This window comes from Triturus cristatus, chromosome 11, assembly GCF_964204655.1.
Source record: "Triturus cristatus chromosome 11, aTriCri1.1, whole genome shotgun sequence".
Taxonomy (NCBI): domain Eukaryota; kingdom Metazoa; phylum Chordata; class Amphibia; order Caudata; family Salamandridae; genus Triturus; species Triturus cristatus.
Window position 1 is genome coordinate 1,005,715,490 of NC_140594.1, and position 27,946 is coordinate 1,005,743,435.

The window sequence follows — 27,946 nt, forward strand, 5'->3', positions numbered from 1 at the left end:
CTGATCTAAAAAACCCTCGCCTTGTTCGACCACAAGCCATTATACACAATTAAGACTTCCTTGTTTGGAGACCCAGTCCATCCATGTACCCCACAAATCTGTCTAAGAGCCTTTGTAGACCCACCCCAGTTTGAGACATGAGTGCCCAATCATCGTTGTACATAAAGACTGGCAGACCTCTATGGCCAGCCCTGAGTGGGTCAGTCTACACCCCTGAGAGATAGGTCTACAGGTCATGAATATAGAGGCTAAACAGGAATAGGGCAAGTACAAAGCCTTGCCTTACACGCCTCCATATCGTAATAGGGGGGAGGGGTGTACATTCTCCATTGGGCCCAAATCTCACACTACCCACTACATGCTAATGCACTTTGGATAAAATATTTATTAGCCTATGTTTAGCACCCATGTCGACCATTTTTTACCATAATTGGCCCGTCGACATTATTGAATACTGAATTTAGACCCATGAATGCAAGACAATGGCACCCTTCTTTGATCTGGACGTAATTACAAATCAAGAGATGGAGATAGATGCACTGGTCTCTAGTCCCCAGACTAAACCCATATTGGGCTGGTGTCAGAATGTTTTTCTCTTCTGCTCAACTCTTGAGTCATTTCAGCAAAATCACTTTTGCAGTCGAATCAATAAGTGATATCAGGCGGTAACAGCAGGTGTCCCCTCCATCCTCCTTTTTAAAAATAGAGACCCAGTGGCGTAACAAAACTTGAGGCGGCCCCCTGCAAAGTACATGGAGGGCCTCCCCACGCTCCGGACCTGGTCATGAGCTCCCAGGACAGGGGCCTGCCACATCTGCACAGTGATGGAGGGGGCCCCCAGGAGTTCGAGGCCTTCTCCCCCACAGCACTGGGGCTGTGGGGGCTATTGTTATGCCACTGCCTTCTCCATGGATTCGCTCACTACCACCCTCCAACACTGCCCCTCTCTCCCAGACATTTCATTTTTTTATTGCACTACTGGTACTTCACTCAAACTCAGTTCTGTGATCTCCATGATACACCTTCTTTGCAGCAGGCACATTAACCCTCTGCGCCACTTTATGATGCGTCCAAACAGCCACTAGAAAAAAAATCTGATCTCTCTCTAGTAGGAACATTAATCACCAGAGTTATCTTAACATTTTTATTGTTGCTGTGAAACGACTGGATACACAATGAACTCTGCAGCAGGTGCTTTTACACCCATAAGTTATTTTTAAATAAACTATCCCCCACCGAAGTCCAGCGCATGGTGCAACTGCCCCATCACACTTCCCTAAAGCCTGCCCTGCAGGTGGGAGCAAGCGGAGTGCCCTAGCCATCTGAATTGGCCTGTGTAATGAATTAGGCAGAATGGCAGATCAGCAGCTATGACACCCCCTCATAAAGTGGTGGCCGTGGGCGTGGAACAGAGGGAGTGTGCTCGCAAACATCTAGAGCTACCCACCCCATACTGCTCTGTTTTGTATACACCATTGCAGTAAGCCTTTACATTACCTCCATCCTATTTACTTTCTTCCTTTTCTTCTGATTTTAACTGGTTTACGAATTATAGATAAGGTCTGTAAAATGCAAAGACGACCCTTCAGCTGGGTTGAGCAGTACCTATTGTCCCCAGACAAAACCAGTGGTGTCCGAAGGCAGAGGTTCCACTCCTTGCAAGTCTGACGCAGAGAAAGAAGATGGAAAGATTGTAACATTAAAGATATGTTTGACAGTGAGTGACTAAGAAATAGGTGGTGGGTCGGGCTCGCTTCACGCTAAAGGATGCTGCTATTGGATCAGGCTGCTTCACACGGGATCAGACAACACAATCACCAAAGGTTTCATGATACAAGTCTTCAAAGAGCTCAAAGAAGAGATAATTTTAGTTACAGCTGATTTGAAACACGACTTATAGGAAATATAGTAGGATGTTTCTGAGCTCGGTGACAGAGTATATGCCATGGAAGAGAATGTGTTTGAGTAGAAGCTCTCAGGCCAGGTGCTCGTCGCCCATGCTCAGTGCTGGAGGGGGCCCCCAGGAGCTAGACGGCCCCTGCACTGTGTGGGCAATGTTACGCAACTGTTGGGACTATGACTGCATTAGAAGAAGACTTGGGGGGGGGGGGGCATACACAATGGAACTATTAAGGACATTGACCAAGAGTGGGTCCCATAGATCAATATTATATTTGAAGAGGTGGATAAGGACCCCATCCGGTCCCGGAGCTTTATTATTGGGGCACCGTCTTACTGCCAATATGTCCTCCTCATCTAGTGTGAACTTCAATTGGTCTCCATCACCAAAAGTAAGAATAGTGTCCGCTGCAAACCTGTCCTCATTCGCTATGGAATTGGGTTCAAAGGCCTTGGTGAAATGTGTCACCCATGTAGAGGACTGGATGGATACATCAACAGTGGTGTTATGGACCTTGGCAAAAGAGAAGAATGCAATCAAATTCTGAATAGCCAATTTTGAATAGGAGTCTCAAGGTAGCACTTTTTGTTGGTATAACCATTGACTTCAAGATTATTCTGGGACATTGGTTGGAAAAATAGTAAGTCACCTATATCAGTTTACCTTATTTCCACCTGCGGTAGCTCTTTCTGATATCTTGAGCACTTTTAATTACAGATGGCAGCAGCATCTCATCCTGAAACAAATGAATGTGAGTATGAGGTCTTGAAGTCAAGAGAATAAGGGCTGGTGGCTATGTTGCTAACCGTGTAAACTGAGATCTGGGTTCTAGTCCTGACTTTGACACTTGACCAAAGTTGTGTGATTCTACATATATTGCTTTATCATACGGTATTTCAAAATATGTTGCAACGTACATACATGTGGTTTTATAAACTAAAAAACCTGCACAATGTGTTGTGTATCCCGGTCTCATTTACTTTGTATCACTACTATTCCCGCCACATCCTGGTTTCTGTAATCTAGTTTCATTTTGGATCCCGTACCCCAAAGTTTTCTGTGAACACCCCTCATGTTTGAGAAGCTCCTTCTGTTACAAAATTGTCTGTAAATCATTTCTTGGAATCAGGTGCGCACTTTATGAAATATCACAGAAAATAAAACACTATCGCCCTTGTTACGAGTTGTGGCATTTTACCTAAAGTAGTAACTCTGGGTGAAATTCCTCAAATTGTAATTACAAGTTTCTTTAGGCCCAGAGTTAGTGAACTCACAAACTCGGTACCCAGTAATTCAGGTCATGAAGATCCCGAGCCTGTCTTTGCTGCTGCAGTAGCGGTGGAAGTGGTCCTTAAGTACAGCCCAGCTCCCGTCTGAACCCTGCAGCAACATAGGGGAGTAGAAAATGCTTCCCCTGGACAGGCGCAAGCGAGCCTTTTTTCCCCTCACAACCCTCACCATTGTTTTGCCTGGATCAGGAAAAACTGGCCAGTAAAGGACCCAGTATCTACCAGTCTGTGCAGTTATTCCCCATTCAGGGACAGCGGGGGAACCTCAGAATAATCCGAGATTAGTGTGGGAATGCATCCAGATTCAAAGTTTACGACCCCTTGGCCCAGTCAATTCATAAGTAGTGCATATGTAGCAATGACCACAAAACAACTGTTTATGGTACCATTGGTAGAACATTGTGAAATTTGATGATATCTCTACACAGACCATTGTCTGTATGTGGCTCAGCACATTGAGTTTATGGGCCTATGTCTTTCTCATCTATGCTCATGGTCAGGGACCTAATTTACATGCTTATGCTTTACTCTGAGGAGCCTTGTTTATGTTCAAGTTGTTTCACCCTTGGAGAGCTCTGTCAGGATGGAGACGTATAACTTTTGGCCCTCAGTTGAGAAATCACTTACCTCTCTCTCTCCGATTTATGGTGAATTAGAGCTCCATTTGGAGTACCCTTGAGACCCACCTCATTGATTAATGTTCTTCAGAACTTAATAGTCTGGGACCGTACAGTCACAGACCATGAGGCTTTCAGCTGGACATACATTTCTAAGTTCTCTTGTTCAATTGTTTCTTCCATTAAGGCTGAAACTATTGGTAGAGTGTATCAACAGAGCATGTCGTCATAATATGTTGTAGCTCAAACAGTAAAGTAACAAGTTCTCACAATAGGTCTGTGCAATGTAGAAACCCTATTTTGCGAGTCGGTAACCTATTACCGACACACAAACTAGGTTTTGCGACATTCTATTAGGAAGTGGTGGGCCATTGATTCCATTGGCACATAACTTTAAATCAAATCCTTTTCTGCTAGTAAAAAAAAACTCCACAACCCTGGCACTGAAGAAATACAAGATATGGGGAGTACTTAACTTGAGTACATGCGCGTGTGCTATGATAAGATTTGTCCTTATCCCTGAGTTTGTGTGTGTTACAATCATGCCCGGCTGTGTTTCCGTGCGAATGCAATGTCGTGTACTCACTTGACTTCTTGCAAGCCTGCCAATTGAATCCTCGAACACGTCCCACCGAGGAACGTGCTGTTTGTGTACGTTTTAAGCTGTTATTACTTCAAACAGCTGGGTTTTGCCTGGACACCTGGCCTCCTCGTGTTTCACCGAATTGTTAATCGCTACCGACTGTTAGAATTACAGTTCTTGAAAGTCACCTTTTGGAAACTTGCCAAAACACTTCAGACACACCCCACACAAACGCCACCAACCCAGTGATTGTTTTATGTTAATAACTGAAGCCAGACTCTCCCACAGGTGTTCCATATCTAGCGCCTTTGTTGCCACCATGTGACTTCGGTGGGGCTTGTTTGCAAATGTGGCTTTGTTTCCTCTGTTAAATAATTACTCTGGAGGAGCACTTCAGTACACCTCTTGACATCAGCGTATTGATTTGTGTACACACTTAGGGCCCAATTCCCGCCCCTAGGTTTACATTTGCTTTTGGAAGTAGTTTTCTTATTTTTTGGAATTTTCATAGATTCCCTGCCACAATTGTAGCTTACCAGGAGTGCTCACAAGTGTAAGTAGTTTTACTTGCGTAATTGTACATGGTGTGAAACTACACAATACTTTCTTGACTGCCTTCCTTGTCCCCGACCCTATAAAGCAAGCATGTGTCACCACTGAAGACAGATTTTACCAATCCAATCACTAGCAAAATGGTTTGAATAATGTCCTATTTCCTTGATCCCTATCCCAGTCTCTTTACCTGATAAAATGGGTCCACATGCTTTTTGTGCACCTAGAAAGATGTGTGTGGTCACTTCCTGCTGAATGGCAGAGAGGCAGCTCTAAGTTCTTCCATCATGACTCTCCTAGGTTAGAAACTAGCTGCTGCAGATCCCAGAACTAAAGATGGTGACAGTCTTGCAGGAGATCCAATGTTTGTGCTCTGAAGAAATGAACAAATGATCGATTTATATGCCAGATTATGCTGTTTGATGAACATTTTGCATTCTGAGTGCAATATAGCAGAGAGGAAGAAAAGCTCTAATAAAAGAAGCCTTGTTCTGAGGATCTTAGTCTTCAGCCCCAGAAAAGGCTGCTGCAGGCCCTCACAGAAATTTCCTTCTAGGGAATTCTTTAAGTAGTTTATTGATTAAGCTGTCAATGACCCTTTAAATGCCCTAGTGTTCTAACGCCCTCCAAGCATCATGGGGGGCTGAACTGCCCGATTCAGATCGAGACACTGGCACTGAAGAAATACAAGATATGGGGAGTTTGGTATGTATAGGGGGCTGATTTGACACAGATGCTGTAGCATCTTAGATCAAACCTTGCCTCCTTGGGCCCAAGTCCTCCATCTGATGAGGATAATTTCTTACAGTAGTATTACAGAAAGGAACCTGGAAGACTACCTTTTTTATGGGGCTGTCTGTAAGGTGCTTTCCAACTAATGCAAAGTAGTCCAATGTCCAGTATTTTCCATGATTCTTGCCAAGATATTATCTCTGCTCTAATTTTGCAGAAAATGTCATTCTAAAGTTAAAGAACATTACCTAATAGCTGGACTATCTTCTCAGGAAATTATCATATAATTGGATGATCCCCCAATTGACGCCATGGATAAAGACATCCCCTGTGTGCAAATCATATGTAAAAGTGTGACCCAAACTTTACCTCTTCATTCTAAATCCAAGCTTCTTCTCTGACCAAGGAGCTGTGTGCTCACAGAGTACTTGGAGAGCTGCTGTGATCCAGAGCTGTACGACAGTTCAGAAAGTGAGGTAACATCACCTCAAATCTTCCCATTTAAGCTGGAGAGCTGTGGGCCAAGAGCCTGCCCGGCTGCTTGCTGAGAAGGAGCGACTTGTCTCGCAGGAGTTGTATGCCTAGGTGGAGACGCCAAGCTACCAAGTCCAGAGTGAGGCACGATCCAGGAAAAGCTGACTGCTGTGGGAGTGTGCCCGGAGTGTATCCTATGGTCTCCTGGCATCCATGTGCAACCAAGATAGCTGTTATGAGCAATCTCTTGATGCACTGTTGGTTTCCCATGCGGTGACCTTTGACATGACTAAGTCATCTGCAACAGTGAGCTAAGAGATACTTAAGTGACTTAAGAACTGGCATAGAGGAAAAACAAACTGATAAACTAATGGAGTCTTTTTAATGATCTTAAGAATAGTCCTGCTTGAACGAATTACATATGTAGTACTAATAAAAGGGATTATACACAGAATAAATGTACAAAACCCATAGCATATCCTTTTAAGAAATTAACAATGCCAGAAAATAGAGTCCATTATTCAGAGTCAGGACATGAGTCACATACATTGTAATAAGAGTGATGAATTTCCCCTGCCTTAATGACTTCTATTGTTTCCTTATTGTGGTTTTCCTTCTGTCAGTGTGTGACTATGAAGGACCCCACCTTCTCTGTGATCATGACTTTGGTATCCCCAATACTTGAGGGTAAGGGACGTCTACATTAATAATCTTATGTATAGTCCACGATGCTAAAAGTTAATGTTGTAGATCAACACGGGCTGAATGCCATAGCACCATAGACCACATAGGATTTTTCTTTGTTGTGTTTTTGTAACATACGTTTCCTTTTGTATAAAAAAAAAAATATATAAAAAAGAGCACTTGCACTACCACGACCTTAGATGTCCTGAGTCATTTAATGACCATATTACTGTCTATGGCCCACATGCATCAACAATTGAATTTGCGATTCCATAATAGCGAAAAATAAGGAATCTCTATTATGGAATCGCAAAATCCATTGCAGCAATTAAATCAGAAAATATTTGCGAATCGGTCAAATTTGCAAATATCCTTACCGTTTCCGTGTTTACCGAATCTGCAATAGCGAATTCGCAACTACAGATTCGGAAATTGCGAATTACCCATATTGCTGCATTGTGAAGACATCACAAACCAGGAAGTCATTCACTTAATCAACACACCTGTACACAGTGAGAGGAGGAGGAACACTGGTGGAGCACACCCTGGAGGAAGTGTTGCTGAACAGGAGCTGTGAGAAAAACCCACCACGGCCACTGAAAAGGCACACAAACAAGGAGAAGGCAGGAAGAGAAAAATCAAGTTTAGTGATTAGGAACTTGAAATCCTTACTGAGGAAGTTGTCCAGAGACATGACCAGCTCTTTGGGAGACAATCCCTGCTGCATGTTGCAGAGTCAGTGAAGTGGAAGATTTGGCTTGGCATACAAGCAAAGGTAAATGCTGTGGGGGTGACACACCGTGACATACAGAACCTGCAGAAGAGGTGGTATGACCTTCGCAGCCGTGCCAAAGAGAGGGTGGCAGAAAGGCTAGCCGCAGCTAAGAAAACAGGAGGTGGAACATCTAGTGTGTGCCCTGACACCACACTGGAGGACCTCGTAGAATCCACTTTGCAGGCAGAGGCAGTTGTTGGTGTAATACAGATTGACACCTCAGGACATGCGGGCACCTCCCAAGCTAAGAGCACAGCTAAACATGTTCATTTGTCAAATGTAATCACAAACTGCCCCAAATGCATACCCTGGGTAGTGTAGCACACCTGAGTCCAGTCCACCTTTTACAAGCAACCCCCTAATGCATTCTGGGAGTTGTATGCAGACAAATGTAAGGGCAAGGCATGGAGGGAGCAACAAAGCACAAGTGCAGCACAGTACAGCATGGAAGTGACAAGAGTAGACGTTCCACATGACAGAATTAGATTTAATATAAATGCGCAGACGCAAATTTACAAACAAGTGCAAACAAAAACTAACTGAACTTGCACTGTTCCTATCACAGATGCAGTGCAGGACAGTGATGTGGCAGACGACCATGAGTCCGAGGGAGACGTGGAACAACAGGATGAGGGACTAGAAATACCACCATCCCCACCCATACCTGCTCCCACTCACCGCAGGAGAAGAGTACTACCACTCCCTGACTTGGAGAGTGATGAGGACAGCAACACAGCATCCCACACACAGCAGCCTGCGCATACCCTACCACCACCACCAGAGCCAACAATGCAGCTCAGTCCCATGCAGTTCCGCAGGCACAGGCCAAGGTCAATCACCACGCCTGCTGATGACAATGGCGAGGGCAAAGCAAGTGTCCTGGAGTCCAAGATGTTGAGGGTCCAGCTCCTGCAAGGAAAGAACATCCGTCACATGCAGGGCCAACTGGGAACAATGTCAAGACACATGGGTGGTATACATGACTGCCTGAAGGAGCTAACTGCTGCTGTAGTGGAAGGGCACAGGGCGATCAATGCTAGACTTGACCGTGTTGCGAGTGCTATTGAGGACATGTGCAGGGTCATTCAGACAGAGCATGTCACAAATGGCAGGAGGCATCAGACTTCCACAGCACGCATGCCAAGTTACACTCGGGCCATCAATAGGCTGAGTCACACCACGGCTCAGCTTTCAAGGCGTGCAGTCAGCATGCAAGTGAAGATGGCCCACTGCTGCGGGGATGTTGCCAGGGGTCTCATCCAGGGCACCACTGCTGTGGAAAGACTACAAACTTCAGCAGCTAGTGGCAGCCTCATGCGTGCAGGGGGTACAGTGAGGAGGGCTCCAGCCAGAGCAGCCTACTGGTACCTGTGTCACAAGACAGGAGGCGCAGTACCAGGAGTCAGGCCTGCACAGAGGGGTCCATGACAGGGGTAGCAGAGCCTACAAACAGGGCCACAGGAGGGCGTGCCAGGAGGAAGTAGCGACTGGCACCTGTAACCAGAATAATTACTCCATCTCCCAAAAATGTTGCAGTGCCAAGACTATGACTGTCTAATTGTCTGCACCCACACTGCACTCGTCTGACAATGGAATGTGTGCATCTACACAACTACCCACCGAGCAGAATAAATCTTTACGCAAAATCTGTGTTGTGTCTTGATTACTCACCTTAGAAGTAATATTGTGTGATTTCTGCACGTCTCCGCCTCCCCTCTGCTACGTCTGGACTGCGTGCTGCTTGGTGTGGTTGTTTTGGCAGTATGTCTAGTTCTGGCTCGCTATCAGAGTCATCCAGGGCAATGTCCTTATTGGTAGCAAGGTTGTGCAACATAGGACATGTAGCGACGATTTTACAGCATGTTTCCGGCCTATACCGTAAAGCCCCACCGGTTTTGTTGAGGATGCGGAACCTGGATTTGAATACACCAAATGTCCTCTCAATCACATTTCGCGTTGCGATGTGTGCGTGATTGTATCGCTGCTCCTTTCGTGTTGTAGGATTCAGATAGGTAGTAAAGATGAAGGACCTCACAGCGTATGCACTATCACCTACAGGATGTTAACAAGAGACATACATTAAGTACTGCTATGTGTCACCATGGCGGACAGGTGTGCAAGACAATATGACATGTGTTTACCCAGCAAATATCCTTCTCCAAATTCACCTGCAAGCAGACATCTATGTATGCCACTATGCCTGAAGATGTAGGAGTCACGGGCACTGCCAGGGTAACTTGCCAGTGTATCTGTGATAATTTTTACATTACTTGGATGTTCAGTGAATGGTATGATTTTCGGTTCGGGTAGATATGTTCATTCACTGAGGGGGGACATATGGGTACATGCGTACCATCAATGCAACCAATGACATGTGGAAATTGTGCAACCTGATAAAAATCTAATTTGGTTTGCAGCAATTCCTGTGGTGTTGTGGGGAACCTGATGTGGTGGTGTATCCTCTGCAATATGGCATTTAGGAATGCATTGAAGAAGCACGATAGAGTACTTTGTGAGACACCGCCAGCTGTTGCAATTACTCCCTGGAAGATCCCTGGGGCTAGGAGATGCAGTGAGCATAGGACCTGCACATGGGTGGGGATGGCATGTGTCATGTGAGTTGACGCTGCAGTATTGGGTCTAACTCAGCTATGAGCTCTAAGATTGTGGCAGCATTCAGCCTACACATGTCATAAATCTCTTCCTCTGTCTGCCCTAGCAAAGTAACGCGCACTCTGAAGATTCTCTCCTGTATCCTTCTTCTCTCTGCTGCTGCTCTCAGTCTCATCCTCCTCGCTATGACGTAGAGCGCTGCCATTGTGGGACACTCTGATGCATTCTGGGACTGTTTAAGTACTTTGCTGATGTTTTACACCTGACTTGTTGAATGTGTAATTTTAACCACCTGATATGGTTTCTTCTTATTTAGGAGGTGCAATTTGCGATTCTTGGCTTATTCTGTATTTGCGAATTCTTGTTCCATGTGACTTTGGGATTTCTTATTTGTGATTCCGTAATACAGAATCGCTATTACGGATTAGGAGTTTAAGAAATCGCTAAATTGCTAATTCTACGGGTTTCTGCGAATTTGATTCATGCATTGGAAGAAGCTCTATTGCGATCGCAAACGTCATTTTTTAGCGATTCGCAACATTTGCGATTGCAAATTAGCTTGATGCATGTGGGCCTATATGTAGAATCAGGTAATACTTGTACCCTGTTTTGTTGTCTTTCTATTTTTTGTATTTTTCTAATATAGTTTGCAAAGACTAACAGGTAGGAAAGCATGGTAGGACCTAAGTAAGGAATTCTCTGTGAAACAACCTCACAAGTTCAAAAAGAAAAGCGTTTAGGAACTTTTCACCCATAGGGATCCACATGCCCTGATGAATGCCCCAGACCTTAAAGGCTGCCAATAGTGAGCAGAAACCTGTTTGCAAATGCTTGGGTATGAGTCAATAAACTCTATTACCCAAACCATACATTTTTTAACCTTACCTAGTGTTCCACTAATACAGGTAGAAATTCCCCAGGGACAATAAGGTATTTTTAAATATCCATCTGGGTCCCTAGTTATATGGTGTTGTCCAGTAAGATTTATTCAAGAACTCCCTCCTCTCCAGTCAGTCTTCGAGGCGGTTGAGTCCGCCCAGGTTGGACTGTCCTAATGGGGTGGGGAGAGGACTCTTATGATTAAGCATGACACTAATATGTGTGTGAGGTTTCCTCTTCCATTAAGGATGACTTCTCCAAAGACAGGAATCTAAGGTTTTAGTCCTGCAAAGTCTGCATATGTGCCAGAGCCAATAATTTTGGGATACTGAGTACACAGTTCTGTATACCACTGTCACCATACATTTATATTGTGTTAGAAGCTAATATGAGTCTACAAATTTCCAGTGTGCCTACTCCAGAGATGACCCAGACCATAATAACTGGGCTGACTCTACCTTTGCTGCACTTCAAAGACTGCAACCCTGCATCCTTGACAGAAGAAATGATTCACTCAGCATTGAGTGTTCAACCTGCCCAATCAGAGTGCTTACTATTGTGCTTCTACAGGTTTCATCTGTCCAAAGTGGAGAGAAGAAGGTATGGCCACCTGAATGAGCCCATGTCACTGTGAGTGAGACTGCTTGCCCCATGCGGTTGTGGACTGAAAATCTACACTTTGAGATCCTGAGTTTGCTTCCCTTTGGGTAACACCAGTGCCTGGCACAATATTGAATTGGGAACATGACTAAAATATTTTTGTGAGATATATTGCAACCTGCTTAAGATAACTTCAGAGTCATAGTAAATGGGCTAACTTCCTTGTTGGAGAACTCAGGAAAGCTGCTCAATTTCACAGCAATATGTCTTCACCTGTGCCGGAATATAAAGTCTCTAGAGCTTATCTTTTGTGGTACCCAATGTAGGATCCATGTTATCCCTTCCCTGTCTTGCTGCATGGGTTATGATGTTTAGTATTGAATTATGGTGTGATTAAAGTACTTCTCTATGGGCTGGACATTTGCTTATTGGGTCTATTCTTTGACTGCTTGACTTCAGAGTCTCTACCACCCACACTATCTATGAGGAATGTTTTGGACTGCTTATGCTCACTATCCTGAGCGTCAAGTGAAGTCAGGGTGTACTTGAACCAATTTTGCAGAGCTATTGTAGGACAAATCTCAGGGCACTAGAAGCAAACAACCTCAATCACTACAGTTATGACCTAGTAGCTCTACCTACTATATGGACCCCGAACATGGTGTAAAAGAGACCCAACAAGTTTATAAAATACACAATACAATCTCTGCTGAAAGATTTTAAAAACTTGTCTTAGGAGAAGCAGTCAGCGGCAGAATGTATGTCCCAACACTTATGAAGTCTACTGTCTGTCACACATCTCCATGTCCTTTATATGCCTTTGCTTCAGCTGTGGTGTCTAGTTCCTCAATAGTTGTTACATTTGAATGCGATCCTGGACAGTGGATATTTCTCAGAACTCCCTTCTTCTTCACTTAAGTATAATAAGATCTAAGCTCTTTGCACTAAATCTTCTTCAGTCCATGTCAGAAGTCTGCCTTCTAGGGATGGAGAAAGAGCATCCAGATCTCTTAAGTCAGGTCTGCCCATCTTCAATTTATCTTGGTCTCTGCCCAGTCCACTTCTGGACCATCACAGAAAGTTACTGTGTCCGTTGACTGGACATGTCTCTGTCCTAACAGGGGATGCACTATTCCTTCAGTTGTGTTCCCTGGAACCTTCTCCCAGGGCCTGGTTGTCACCCTGTATCTGATCTGGCCAAAGAGGCTTCTGCATTTTTGTCACCCTTTCTCTTCCTGAGGTCGTTGCTTTGGAAATTTCAGAGCAATAGGGCAGAGTTTCTTTTGGTAGCTCACTGGTAGCCTCAGGGTCTATGGTTCCACGAAGTGCAAATCTCCTTTGTGGAGATTGCCACTCTGTCCTTCTCCTCAAATATCTCCTTTCCTTTTAGACAATGTCTCAGGGAGAAGGTTTGCAGATTGAAAGACTAAACTTTGAAGCCTGTTTGTTTCAGGAAAGTCACTCTTTCTATTCAGGAAACCAGGTGACTAAGTACCCTTAAAGGTTTTGCTCACCAGTGGGCCTATTTTGAATCCTGGACTTTATGTTCGGGGTTTCAAACAACTTGCGTTCTGGGGAAGATTATAAAAATTGTTACAAATGGATTTTTTTTTAGGTCTTGCTTCATCTAATATGTGAAGCTTGTGGGGAGTTATCCAGGTCTTTTGAGACCTAGAACTGTCTTCGGTGGATCCCTTGGCTTCTGAGGAGGTTTTCTTTCCAAAAGCTGGTAATTTATTACCCTGTCCTTTTTTGGAACCCCCTTTGGTTCTAGAGAGTTCCTTCCCAAGATCTCTTCAGACTTTCACATTTCCAGATTTCAGTTTTAAATTTTTCATTACTTTCTTTTCTTGGCTCTGGGGCTGAGACTGCGGTCATTAGATGTTCAAAGAGTCTCACTTTTTCTATTTTGAAAAGCTTATTTTCATTAGAACAATGCTATTTTCATCACCCATGGAATAACAGTTGGGGGAAGTTGGCTATCTATTGGACTGATCGGCCTAGAAGGGCAACTCTACCAGGTTCAGTTCAGGGTAGATCCACCAGAAAAGTTTGTTCTTCCTGAAAATGTATCAAGTCGGCATCTGTAGAGGTTTGGTTTATGTGGGCTCTTAAATATATCTTTCTATGTTTAACTAAAACAACATTGACGTTGCATCGATTGGCTTCTGCTATTTTTGTGTCTTCACTCCGTATTCCTTTATAATGATTGGGTACATCCTCACTTTGCAAGGACTCGAACTGCAGATGAGAAGGTAATCACCTGGTCACCTACTGGTTAGCTGCATTACTCTTAGTCCTGGTCATTCTTGTCATCCTTGTCACAGTCCATATTTCCTCCTCTCATTTCCCAAGTGGGAGGGAACAGCAGGCCAGTTGCTTTGTTGGGTAGTACAGGAGGTTATTATGGTCATTGTCACATTTAATTAGGTTTTCTGTGGGTGGGGCTCAATTAGGGCCCAATTAAATATACTCAAGGTTTTCAATTACTCGGGGCTTTGACATGTAATATATGTCTCCTGGGTGAGGCAAAACATAACCTGGTTTGGATTATGGTGAGGAAGAACAGGACTCTGAGTTATTAAGCTTGCCGGAAAGTAACCAGGTCATGTGTAAATGCTTACCTAAAGTGGATTCCTGCATGCTAACTTTTTCTTTTTTTATTTCATGGGGAAAATATGTTCTTCCTTGGAAAGACCCCCTGCCCTACACCCAGTCAATTTTGAGGAGGTAGTTCCACAATCATAGCCTTTGGAAGCGTGCAGGAAGTGGTTACCATTTCTCACCTGATATATCTTTCTGGTTGGCTGAGAGGCAAAAGGGAGTCGAAATTCAATTCAACAACTTAAAGTTTGTTTATCCAATTTGACCACACAATAAGGACTAGGAATAGGTAACTAAAATTAAGTAGGTTTATTACAAGCTAATAATCATTCCAATGAAATCAAAAATCAAGAACGTGCGATAAATGTAACAAATTATGACAAGCAAATTAAAGCGTTGAAACAAATTCCGACTCAATAGCATAAAGCATGCAATAAAAGTCAGATTAATACAGAGGTCAAATATTTCAAATCAGTGTTCCTTTAAGAAACTTCGCTTCTCCTTTCTAAGCTTGAATAAGGTCTAAAGTCATCTAATCAGGTTCTAAGTCTAGAATGAGGATGGTTTAGAATAAAAGGTCTCAAAGGATTTGGGAATAGAGGAAGGGAGATATCAGCATGAGTAAAAACACCAACAGAAGTTTTCTAAAAAGGGAAATCTGTGTTTAGCATCAAGCGACACACTTGTAAGGACAAAAGGAAATGAAGAGGTCTGTACCTCTCACAGTCCAAAGAAATCTGTTTTACATTCTAATAGAGTGAACACTAATTAAAACCAAAAAGTTCCAGGAGTATCCATATTTCTTTACACATCACCAAAAACCCAATTTCTTCTATTTCTCACAGTGTGCATCTGCAACATCAGTTGATTTTCCCATCCCTCAGAGCTCAAACGACCAAGTTGACCTTGGGCACCCTTGTTCAGGATACGTGATGAATAGGAGGCTTCTACTGCTCATTAAATTGTCCATTTCTTTCCAAGATTTCTCATCTCAGACCTTACTATCTCTTATACACAGTACTCCGCTCTCTAGCTATGAAATCACAAAAACGCACCTGCAAAGGAAAAGAACATGGAGAGCTAGGAAAAATACATTTCATGTTAAGAAATAGAGGCCTAGTCAAACAAACTTTAGTTAAACATTTTCAATGTGCGCTTCAAATGCATGATTGTGTGCATTATATAACTTCAAAATAACTGCAAAAGATTAATGTGTTCAGTAGACTTTAAATAAATGCAATAAAACTTGAGACATAAGTATAAATGAGAACTACACATTTTCATGATTAAACTAAACATTAATGTGCACACGTTCAGATCTAGTTTTCTACAGTGAATACACTTCTGGAGTACATTTGAATGCTTCAATTCACACTAATAAAGTTCGGCATACAGAGTATATGTAAAAACAATGTTTCTGTGACGTGTAAGGGTGGAGCTAAAATTAAGCGACTCCACCCTGATATGAATTGTCTTCTCCCCTTGACAGGAGAACATTTAAAAAAAAAAAGAGAAGGTGCCAATTAAAAGTTTGTTAATACCCACAAGCTCATGAGTTTGTGAATGCCAAAACAAGGCATTCAGAGATTGACACTTTCCTATCCCTGAGAGCATATTTGAAATCAAGTAATATTACCAAATAGTGGTGTAATATTATGGGTGAGTAAATAGATTTACAAATGTAAAAATATTTTGTGAATTGCAAAAATGAATTTTCACTTCGAAATTTCGTGACTAGTTCATCGTCTAAGTAGCTTGTGTACACAAAGAATCCCCTGAGTATTTGAAAAATGTGTACATCAGTCATTGATTTCCAAGAATATAACAATTTACAGCATTGACTCATAAAAATGTACTATTATATGGAACCCATCTATAAATAAATCCTGAGGAATTGCACATTAACATAGTTAACTTTTTTACCCACACAGGGAATGTCCCTATCTTAATGAGAATGTTGCCTCCACCTTTTTACCCTGAAATGAACTTATGCTTGCCTTTTGCTACCTTTTACTGAAGTACATCTGTGTGTGTGTGTGTATCCTTTTTGATTGGAAAAGTATTTCCTATTCTGTATTGGTGCGTCTTTCTTTCCTTATACCATGCATGAGGCCATTTGAGATTAGGTATTCCTTTGCCATATATGTATGCCATTGTAATTGGGAACGAAGAACCATTCATACCTTACGTAACTTGGTATAATATATAGATGTTTCACAATATAATAAAACATTGTTTTACAAGAAAAGGAACATTATGTTGTATATTGATTTATATTTTGAAAAAAGTGGCATTGTATTATTAAATTGAGTTTCCAATCTGATAAATCATTTACCTTTTATTTCAAACAGGGGAGTTTCCACTGTCATTTGCAGCATGTGTTGGAAATGAAGAAATAACAAAAGTTCTCCTTCAGCAGAACGCACGGGTGGATGCACAAGACTCCTTAGGTAATTGTGTTCTCAATTAATGTACTTCATATTGTATGTATCTGTTCATTAGGAAGTACCTTTCGATTCACTGGAGAGTTTACCTCCAGAATGTTTCCCTGAGTGTGAATTAGTTGATCATGGCAATCCCAGCAGCACCTTTTGAGTCTCTCTCTTGAATTGATGACGACTTATCTAACTATAGTATTTCTCAGTAAATGTTAGTGATATTGTGGTAATCAAAGACGGCTCAAAATTGATACCTCTTGTTGCTTGTCCCAGGTCTCTAACCGAAAGCAGTCGTTACTGCCATGTACCATTGCTTTGCCCAGGAACATAATATCAGTTCTTCTGAAATCTTTTTTCAATCATAGTTGTGATATGAAACAATAACTTCAACCTGAAACTTAAAATGTCTAATATTGATTAGTACTTTCTCCTGTATCTACCAATGACACTTAGATTCACCACACATGGTCTGGACAGGTTTTCCAATGTTCATAACAAATGTTGAATTCACATTTGCACCTCAAGACCTGTCCAGGTGATGAAATAATGCACACAAATCTGTTTTCTGAAGTTTTCTTATGAGGGTGGTTTAATAAGGGTGAATTGGAGTCTACAGTACAGGAACTGGACTGGAACATGGGTCACAACCGTTTTTCATAGTTCTGATCCATCAGACCGACTTTGGCACTCAAGTCAATCTATCGCACCTGGACCCCTGATCATCTCTTTAGCAGCGAAGCTGCAGCGTGAATTCACATTGTCAGTACATAAAAGTGAGCAGGAACTCGTCTCCGTTAAGCAGCCAAGGGTCCTAAACAGCTATGCAGTGTGGAATGCAGTGTTTCATTGGCCTTTCACAACAGGAGCTGTGCACAGAGCTGTATCTCTGCCGATTGCTGTTGTGATAGTACAAGGTCTATTCTCATTTGCATTTCACAAACACTCCAAGTCACTTTTTTGACTTTGGTCCTTCAACAGTCCTGAAGTGAAGTAAATAATGTTACAAAGTGATTTGAGAATGACATTTTTCTAGGACTGAGGCCCACTAGAAAAAGCAGTTACACATAGTCTGGTTCATCCAGAGACAGGTACAAGCTCCAGAAGCTGTGAATGTAAAGTAAAGGTTGAGGCAAAATGCTTGTGTTTTCAATTATGAAGTTAGAACCTGCTCTAAGGAATGCCTCATAAGCAATAAATAGAAATTTTAATTGTTTCAGGTTCGGTACTGCTAAGCATTACAGCGAATGGAGAGTTGTTGCAATACGTTCTAACTAACCAATTTTTAAAACCAGACATCCTTTTACACTATATCTGCTGCAGCTTGAATATGAGAACCTTTGGAAGCTGAGATTTGTGCTGTTGCAATAATCCCACTCGAGGGGAGGTTGAGTTCATGCCGATAACACAGGACGTAATAAGGAACAATGCAAGAAATAGTAGATAAGAAGTAGGGAAAAATCATGAGGTAATATAATTGCACATCCCATTGCACTTTATGGCCCGCCGTGAGACTCACACTTGCTGGCAGAGCTGGTGCTAGTCATGGATCCATTGTTGACCACAAAACAAAGAATGCAATTACAAGTTACCTTTGATGGTAATTTAGACCTGCATCCCTCCTACATTGTAGGTGTATATGAATATTATCTTCGTGCTTCCAAAAATGGACATGATGAGAGTTGAAAATGATGATGCAAGGACGCAAATATATTGAAAAGAGGGGAGACATGGATGATGCCATGCGGCATTCCACAAGGAAGAGGTTGGGATCTGGAACTGTACAATTTAATGGCTACCAACTTGCTTCTGTCTATCATAATTAAACTAATTCAACCTCTATACATCCAATGAAAATCCCGATACAGCGGAACAGTAAAGATAGTCTCACCATCCCTTTCTTTACCCATCATGGCACACCAATGCACCAACTTCAACTAAAAAGATAAACACAAACTGACCTCTCTTTCATTGATCTTTCCCATAGACTCGTCAGGCTTTCCAACTCAGTACAGCCTACCTCAGATGCCAACATAATTCTTGACATATACAACTGTGCCGAAAATCCAGGTAGGTCTAAATGCACAACTCAATACACAATAAGGCAAACAACCAAAGCATCAGAATCATGGTATTCACAAACACTCTCAGAGATCAACAATTCATGCAAAGGCAAGAAAACAAGTGGAAATGGGTCAAAGCCTCTGACAACCTCCACAAACCCAATACACTCAGATCTACATTCAACTTCCTTATCACCACAGTCAAAGTCACCTTATACAAGACCACCATTTCTAAGACAAACAACAGATGTAAACCCCTCTTGGTAGCAGTTAAGCACTCCTTCAATTCCATGCTGGACCCACCTATCAAATATGCAATTGACTAATGTCATGCTATTAATCATGTCTTTGCTGGGAAGACATTAATATCTGAACCAACCATGACACCATGAAACAGCCAATCGTACTCGTTCCAATCCTCATACCGCTTCACCCAAAAGCCACTTTCCTTATACCTCCTCTCAAACACCAACCCCACTAACACCTCCAACTGTCTCAAAGCCACCACTTAAAAATATGCCATTCTTCCATCATCCATTATGAAATACCCCCATGGAGATGTCCACAAACATCTCCTCAAGATCACCAACAGCTTCTTCAGACAAGCAAACTTCAGCACTCTCAAAACATGACAAATTCGCCTCCTGCTGAAACAGCCAATCCTGTCACAGAAGGCCTACTCAATTAGTGTACTATCACCCTCCAACACAACAGGCTGTCTTCATTAACATAAGAACAACATTACTAAGCTGTTAAAAAAAACACCAATCTGGCTCTAGATCTTGCTGCTCCACAGCGATTCACACCCTCCAGAAAGTCTATGACTACCCGATTGCCAGCAATAATTGCTCCTGCCTTTTTAAAAAAAATTTGTTTATTGGTTTTTAATTACAGCCACATATACAAGGTTGGACGACATGTTCAGGATACACAACATTGCAGCTGGGCAGTCATAGATGTACAGTGCAATTAAGTAACACTTTCTTGTTCAACACGTCTATTCAACTCCAGTTCAATTGTAGGCGACACACATGGCTCTCCTCTATACTTATTCCATTGCAACCACTTCTTATCCCATTTTTTGGGGCACCCGCTCATCTTAAAAACCTCAGTTTCTGCAAGCATACATCTGTCCATTTCCCTAGCCCATAGGGTGACGAACGGTGGGTCTGTTCCCCCCTAACTTCTCGCCAGTTCTCGTTTAACCAATGTGTACCCCAGTGTTGTGAATTGCTGTTCAACATCCGTGAGGGCAGTCGCCTCCCATATGTTTAATATACCCAGTTGTGGCTTCAATACTATTTCTTTCCTTAAAGCCGTCTGCATATGGGTTGACGCTCCCTCCCATAGGGCACGAATCTTTGGGTAACTCCATAACGTATGATAGAATGTGGCCTGCTGTCCGCATCCCCTCACACAGAGATCGTCAGGTCTAGCACCTATTTTCGCCAGAACTACCCCTGTGATTTATGATCGGTGAAGTACCCTAAGCTTGATCAGCCGAAATCTAAGGGTGATGGCCGCCTCTTGGGGGGGGACATGAGAGCCGTCTGTCAGTCTTCATCATCTATCGGGCCTAAGTCATCCTGCCATCGCTCTATGAGTTTTGGAAAGGTGTTTGGTAAATTATTACTTAGCTTCTTGTAAGTCAGGGATATTGCCTTTGAGACGAGGGGCCCGTCCAACAAGCGGTCTTCTAGTGGGGACGAGTGTGGTATATGTTTGAGAGACGGAAAGGCCGCCCGTATCGCATGACTGATTTGTAAATATCTGTACTGTTCCCCTTGGGCCAGATGATATTGCCTCTGAAGGTCCCCGAACGTAAGCATGGCTCCTTCTTCACCAAATCCTTCACCGCGGAGATACCAATGAGGTCCCATTTGTCGAAACCGGGCTGATAACATAACATGCCCAATTTCTGGGTGTACCATAACGGCGTCGCCTGTGAGAGGACTCCTTCCCATCCCAGTCTAGCGTTGGCTATGCGCCATATCTCCAGTGTATGCTGAGTTGGTCCAAAAAAAATTCCCCTATTTTTCGTATCACTGGTATATAGGGCCCCTAGATATCCAGAACAATCAGTTTGGTAGCGATCCAGAGCATATGCTGGGTCGCCAGGTGAGCGATATATCCAATGGTTAACAGTCACTAGCTGCGCCGCCCAGTAGTAGAATTGCCTCCATCATACCAGCCTTTGGTCAGTTTCGTCAGTGCTATCCTGGGGGCCTTCCCATCCCACAACAGCGTTCGGATTTCACCTTCGAACGCCCTAAAGTACGAGTCTGGGACTCTGTGTGGACAGTTTTGGAGTATGTAAAGAAAACGAGGGAGGACCAGCATTTTAAAGAGCGCAGCTCGCCCCACCTGTGTTAAAGGCAGAGTTCTCCAATGCTTCACATCTGCTCGTAACCGAGCCAAGGGGGGTGGTCAGATTGGATCTGTAGAAACAGATCGGGTCTGATGTGATAAAACCCCGAGATATTGAAACCCCCTCCTCAGCCACCGCCACCGTGCATTCAGACGGAAGTCAGCATAAACAGTACCAACTTGTGCCAATTGATCGCATACCCCGAGTATTTACCGAAATTCGTGAAGATGTCAAGGACTACGCTTATTGATTTATACGGGGAGGCTAAGTATAACAGTATGTCGTCTGCGTATAAAGAGATGTGATCTTCTACTCCGTCCGCCCACCGCAGCCCCCTCACCATCACATCTCCGCGAACCCAGGCCGCAACAGAAGGGAGAATATCAGCGAAGAGAGCGGGCAGCCTTGCCTAGTACCTCTCCTTAACTGTAATGTTTGGGATGTATAACTGTTAACCCTCACTTGTCCCAGCACATCCGTGTATAGAAGCTTTACCCATGCTATGAATTTCGGGCCCAGTCTCACCTTTTCCAGGACTTCAAATAGATATGGCCATTCTATAGAATCAAATGCCATTGAGCGTACAGGGATGACACCGCCGCATCCTCCTCAATGTAGTTCCTACGGGCCATCACATTATGTAGACGTCGTATATTAAGGGCCATATACCTTCCCGGCATAAAGCCCGATTGGTCCGGATGGATCAATGATGAAATAACCGTTGCCAGCCTAGTCACCAGAACTTTTGCCAGCACTTTTGTCACCACATTAATCAGTGAAATTGGCCGATAGGAGCCGCATCTATCTGCTGGTTTTCCCTGTTTGTGGATAACCACAATGGTGGCCAGCCTCTGGTCTAGTGGTAGCTTCCCCACCTTCAGACTTTCTTCATACATAGCTTTTAAATGTGGCACAGTCAGAGAGGCGGTAGCTTTCAAGAACTCCTCTGGTATGCCATTAGGCCCCATAGCCTTCCCGGATTTAATCTGCCCCACGGCCTTGCTTATTTCTTCGATCAAGAGGTCTGCCTCCAAGGACTTCCTTTCTACATCCGTGAGAATCGGTATAGTACTGTCACGGAGGAGCTGACGGACTCTTCAGCCGTGTAATGGGACGAGGGGAGTAGACCCTCTCCAAATGAGCAGCGAATTCCTCAGCTATGTCCTACGGATGCATCACTGTTTCACCCCCCTGAGTCATCAGTGCATGCATCATCTGGAACCCTGCTCTCGCCTCTCTAGCCACACCAATGTCCTGCCCGCTCCATCACCTAGTTCATAAAGTCTATGTTGGGTGGCACGGTTCTTAGCCATCATGTGTTCTCTGGTTTTGATCCTGTATTCATCTTGCTTCATTAAGAGCCTATGGCTCGTCTCCAGTGAGGGATTTTGTGAGTGCTCTCGTTCCAATTCAAGGAGGTCCGACTCAACCTGGGTCAGGAGCTCACGTTTTTTAGCTAGATAGCCCGTTTTCAATGACAAAGCTTGCCCCTTCAAAACCACTTTGTAAGCTTCCCAGATTGTTTGTGCAGAATCGACCGAGCCTACATTTTCGGTGAAATAATTAGTTGATTGCTTACGTAGCTCCTCCCTAATATCTGGTATATGTAAGAGCCACGGTTTAAGAACGATAGTAGTGCGTGCCTGTCTTTCCCAATGTGTATATTCCACCCAGACAGGGGAGTGGTCTGATATACCTCTGGGTAAGACTTTATACTAGGCGAAATTACCAACCGAGGACATGTGTAAGGAAGTAATCGATGCTTGATAGACTCTGGTGGACATTAGAAAAATATGTGAATTGTCTGCCAGTGGGTTGAAGCTCTCGACCCACATTTGTCAGCGCCATTGCCGTTGTGAAATCAGCCATGAGAACACTAGAGGTAGCTCTAGACCTCGGCGGGTGACGATCTATAGTGTCGTCCATCGTCATGTTGTAGTCTCCTCCCATGATCAGTGTGCCCTCCCAGAGTCCCGCCAGCCTACTTCCCAGGTCCTCTAATGTCATCCTACCCAGAGCGGGCGGCAGATATACTGAGAGTATATTGATGTCCCTTCCATCCCATTGGGCCTCTACCCCTGCGAATCGCCCTCCTGGGTCTGCCCATGTCTTGTGAATAATGAGAGGTACACTCTTCCTAACCAGTACAGCCGTTCCCCTCGAACCCGTGGTGTAGTCCGCATGAGCCAGAAGTGTGTATCCCCACCTGGTGAGGGCCTTGGATTTCCGGCCCACAAGATGCGTTTCTTGCAATAAGACCACATCCGGTGAATGGCGCTTTAAATACTGTTGCAGTATTCCTCTCTTAATTTTGTCACCAACACCATTGACATTCCAGGCCAGTACCGAAAGCACTCTATCTCTATCCCCCCCATACACACCCCTCATACCATTTCCATAACTAAGGAGTATCATATTCGGATACAAAATCTGTACCTGCCCATCCAACAACTTAGGTCCTGTGTACAATATGGCTATTTTACACAATTTAATCTGTGAATTGTAATGCATACCAATTAAACGCTCAACACACAAATGTCCCCAACTTCTTGACCTTTTGGTTCCCTCCCCCCTCCCTGCCTCCCTGCCCGTGGATCTAAAACTACCCACTCCCAAACACGGCAGAGTGCCTCTCTCCCCCCCAGAAATGCTTAAGATGCATGAGGTTAGTCAGCCCACCTCCCCGCTTAAACAGATCACAATGGTTGTACATTAAGCCATCCACTTATGTCAAATAGCCCAGTGTTCTCTCAATCACCTTCGATTAACCCACCCATCTTGGCCTGATCAGCCCTATCCCCACTCCAATGTCAGGCACCGATGGGTAGATCAAATCTTGTCACCCCCCCATACTTGCGCTTCCAACAGGGTGCCAGTTCTTCACATTAGTCATAGGGGTTTTCAGCCTCTTTCCGTGATCTGGCTGCCCTCTGCCGCTGAGCCAGTGCTCCGAACCTCCGCCGTGGTGCTTCTCTGCAGGCCAGGTCTACCCGCTCACTCTCGTCTTTGCCCACCCACTTTGTTCCAGCCTTCCATCCATTCCCAGACAGCCTCCGGTGAGTCAAAAAACCATGATTTCCCATCCGATTCCACCCTCAGCTTTGCTGGGAAAAGCATTGCATATTTCACTTCTCGGTCCCGCAATTCCCTCTTTACCGCCTGGAAACTGCGACTCTGAGCTTGGACCTTGGCCGTAAAGTCAGGAAAGAATGTCACCTCATAGTTCTCTACTATTAGTGGGGGACTAGATCTTGCAGTCTGCAGGATAATATCTCCATCCGGAAAGTTAAATACACGGGCGATGAGTGGCCTCGGGGGTGCTCCTGGTTTTGGCCTTCCACCTGGCAATCTGTGGGCTCTTTCAATGGAGAAGTAGCTGGGCAAAGTTTTAGGCTTGAGGTGCTTAGTGAGCAAGTCCTCCACGTATAGGTCCACTGCCGGTCCCTCCGCCCATTCCGGAACGCCTAGGATGCGAATATTATTGTGACGCGCCCTGCCTTCATAGTCGCCAAGTTGCTGCACTATCCTCTCCTGACTCTTTTGCAATTCGACAATCTGGGCCTGAAGTTCAGATGTATCCGCCTGCAATGCGCCGGTGACTACCTTCAGTTCTTTCACCTTTTCATCCATCTTCCGGAAGTCAGCCCTGATAAGAGAAGCTTCCACCGTAACTGATTCCAGCGAGGCCCGCACTCCACCGATCGCTGCCATAACGTCGTGTAAGGTCGGTTCCGAGTCTTGCTTAGAGGCAGCTCCCCCATCATCTTTCTCCATCAGTGGTAATTCACTTTTATCTCCCGCCTTGGACCAGGCAAATTTGGCAAGCTGTTTCTGCGCGTTGGCCTTAGGACCTTTCCCTACCGTCGCCATTTAGGCGCGTCGACAGCCTGTGCCTCCGGCGAGTTTCTAAGGCCGCCACAAATGGTTCCCGCAGATTCCTCGAGGGATCAGCTAGAGAAGCTGGAGTTCCCGCTGACGATACCTCCCTTCCGCTCCTGTCCCAGGTGCCGGGTTTTCATGCCGAAATTCTCCACCCCTTGCGTTTCTCTGGCAGCGCGGGACCACTTCAGTATCCGTCCTCTGCCAGCAGCCCTATCTCGGTGCTTCTCATTTTTTGGGCTGCGACGTTGCTCACCAGGTCCGGCGCCCCCTCCTTCCACCCCAGGGGATACCTCTGGTCTGGGGTGTCACGTGGGCTCCGGCTGTGCTCCAACTCCAGGACAGCTCCTCGCCAGCCGCAGTGCTCCCAGGCCCCGGTCCACGACCGACAGGCAGATCTGGGGGGATCCCGCGTTGCATCGTGGGGGCTACGATGAGCTACCCTCAAAGCCTCCTCCGCCCAGGCTCACCAACCACAGGGGTGTATTCTTTGCAGCCTGAATTACCCCTCGTGCACTTCGTGCCGGAGCCTCAAGACAAAACGTTGTCACTTTCCTTGGTGGGCAGCGGTACTTTTCAGGCTCTTTCCATTTAGTCCTTGGATACCTTATGGGTGAACCCCCTAGCAGGCAGATGGGGCCCGGTGAAACCTTTGCCTCCCTGGCATAGGCAGGAGTAGCTGCACCCTCCTTCCCCCAATACTGCACAACAATCTTTAGCCAGCCTATCCCCCAGCGCCTGTCCCTCCTAAAACAGCATGGCGTTAATTAGCTCTCCGCCGGTCCGCCCGCCGGCCTCACAGGCCTCGGAGCCGGGGCTTTGCCTAGCTCCGATACTTCAGCCGTGGAGAATCCAAGGTCCGCCCGCCCCTTATGACTACTGCATTTTGATCCTACTTGACCTCTCTGCAACCTGTGCTTTGTTGTAAACAGTTCTGAATTGTACCACAGGGATCCTGACCTTGTTCAACACTACATTGTTCTCTACATAGATGGGCACTCTACAAATGCTTATAGATGCATGCACTCAACCCTTATTATCCCTACTATGCCTATTATGCTGGTGGTCAATGTTTGAATGGGTTCAATTGTTGCAGTTGGCCTGTCAGTAAGAGAAAAACTTTTCAGTGCATTTGTAAACATGGCTAAAGACATTTATATGTAATATGGCAATGTTTTCATAACTCCTTTGCCAGGTACAACGCCAATCAATAAACTATAGATCTCCTTTAAGGCATCCTTGTTTTACCTTTTGGTAGCATGTGCCATAGTGAACATGTATTTTGAGGGTTACTCCTGTGAGGTACATGGCTCAATAAATCCCTAAATATCTTTAAAATGTCTTGACAGCCTTCCACAAAATCTTTATGGAACCTTTGAAATCCAAGTTATTAGTGGGAAATATTTCATGTTAATTTACTGATAAATGTTAGAATTAATGATTGACAACGTAGGACATTTAGCTCTGAATGGTGTGCAGCCTTTGTCAAAGCATGAAAAACTATAGGTGGTCCGCATGGGAGGTTGGCCGATCAAAAATGAATCACTCACATAATATCGGAAACACAAATATCATGTGGACAGAATATCGTGTCAATAATAGAACCGAGGCACAAGAAATCTAAGAAAAAAACGCGCAGAACGCAAAAAGGGGCTGGGTAGAAACACCCTGACCCCCTAGGCCTGCTCGGGGGTCCCACAAGGACCCCCAGGGCCCACATTTTTCTTCTTCTTTTTTTAAAATATCTGCAAAATCCGCGCTGAGTGCGCGGATCCTGGCGATTAACATAAAAATAAAAAAAACGAAGCGCGGGCCCCCCAGCCCCGGGGACCGCCACCCTGGGACTTTATGTAAATATGTGGGGGGGTTCTCTGCCCCTCCAGCCCCAGGGACCGCCACCCCCGGGGCTTCAAAGATTAATGGCTGGGGAGGCTGATAGGCACCCCCGCAGCCACGGGCACCGCCACCCCCGTGGCTTGTGTATTTAAACAAAATAAATACCCTGAGTGGGGGGGCTCAAGCCCCCCACATGCCCCGGGGACCGCCACCTCCCCGGGGCTCTAAATATGTAAATTGGGGGTCTGTGACGGACCCCCCAACCCCGGGGACCACCACCCCCTGGGGCTTTCAAAATTGGTGGGAGGGAGGCCGCGCGGCCCCCCCAGAGCCAATGATGGCCCTGGCGACCGCCACCCCCCAGGGCCGGCTCCTGCAGTGTCCCGGGGTGCCTACCCCCTGGACACTGTAGTTTGCTATAGCAGGGCGGGAGCCGCAGTTTTGGAAGAGAGAGCAGGGAAACCTGCTCTCTCTTTCAAAATTCAAACCAAATTGCTTTTTCATACAGGGAGCTGCATCTTAGCAGCTCCCCATGTGGAAAAGCAATGCCGGCTCCCGCAGGAGGCGGGGAGCCGGCGGGACCGTGGGGGGATTGGGGACCCCCACGGCCCACAACGGAGAGGGCCAGCCCCGGGTGATGGGGTCCCTGGGGCTATTAGTGGCCCAGGAGGGGGGCCACATGGCCCCCCTCCCCCCAAAAAACAACAAATTAAAAAGGCGCGCCCCGGGGGATGGGGTCTCCGGGGCTTTTAGTGGCCAGAGGAGGGGGCAACGCAGCCCCCCTCCCAAATTTTTTTTTTTTTTTAAAAAGCCATGCCCCGGGGAATGGGGTCCCCGGGGCTGATTAAGGCCTCGGAAGGGGGGCCACGCGGCCCCCTTCCCAAATTTTAAATAAAAAAAAAAATGGGGGCAGGCCCTGGGGGATGGGGTCCCCAAGGCCAAAAAATTAGAAAAAGAAGGGGGGCTATTCAGCCCCCCTTTCAGCACTCTGCAAACGCGCCCCCTGGTGCGTTTGCAGATGGGGAACAATTTCCCCTTGAATACTGGGGGTCCCTGGGGGCCA

At 45.1% G+C, this 27,946-nt stretch overlaps 1 protein-coding gene across 1 annotated transcript in view; it reads left to right on the top strand.

Annotated features, from left to right (window-relative positions):
• The window catches only part of LOC146785832 (transient receptor potential cation channel subfamily V member 6-like), a 304,076-nt gene that overhangs the window by 125,260 nt on the left and 150,870 nt on the right, over positions 1–27,946 (top strand). The window contains exon 8 of the mRNA XM_085635166.1: positions 16,654–16,752. Coding sequence (XP_085491292.1) covers positions 16,654–16,752 — 99 coding nt within the window. The remainder of the gene's footprint in view (positions 1–16,653; positions 16,753–27,946) is intronic.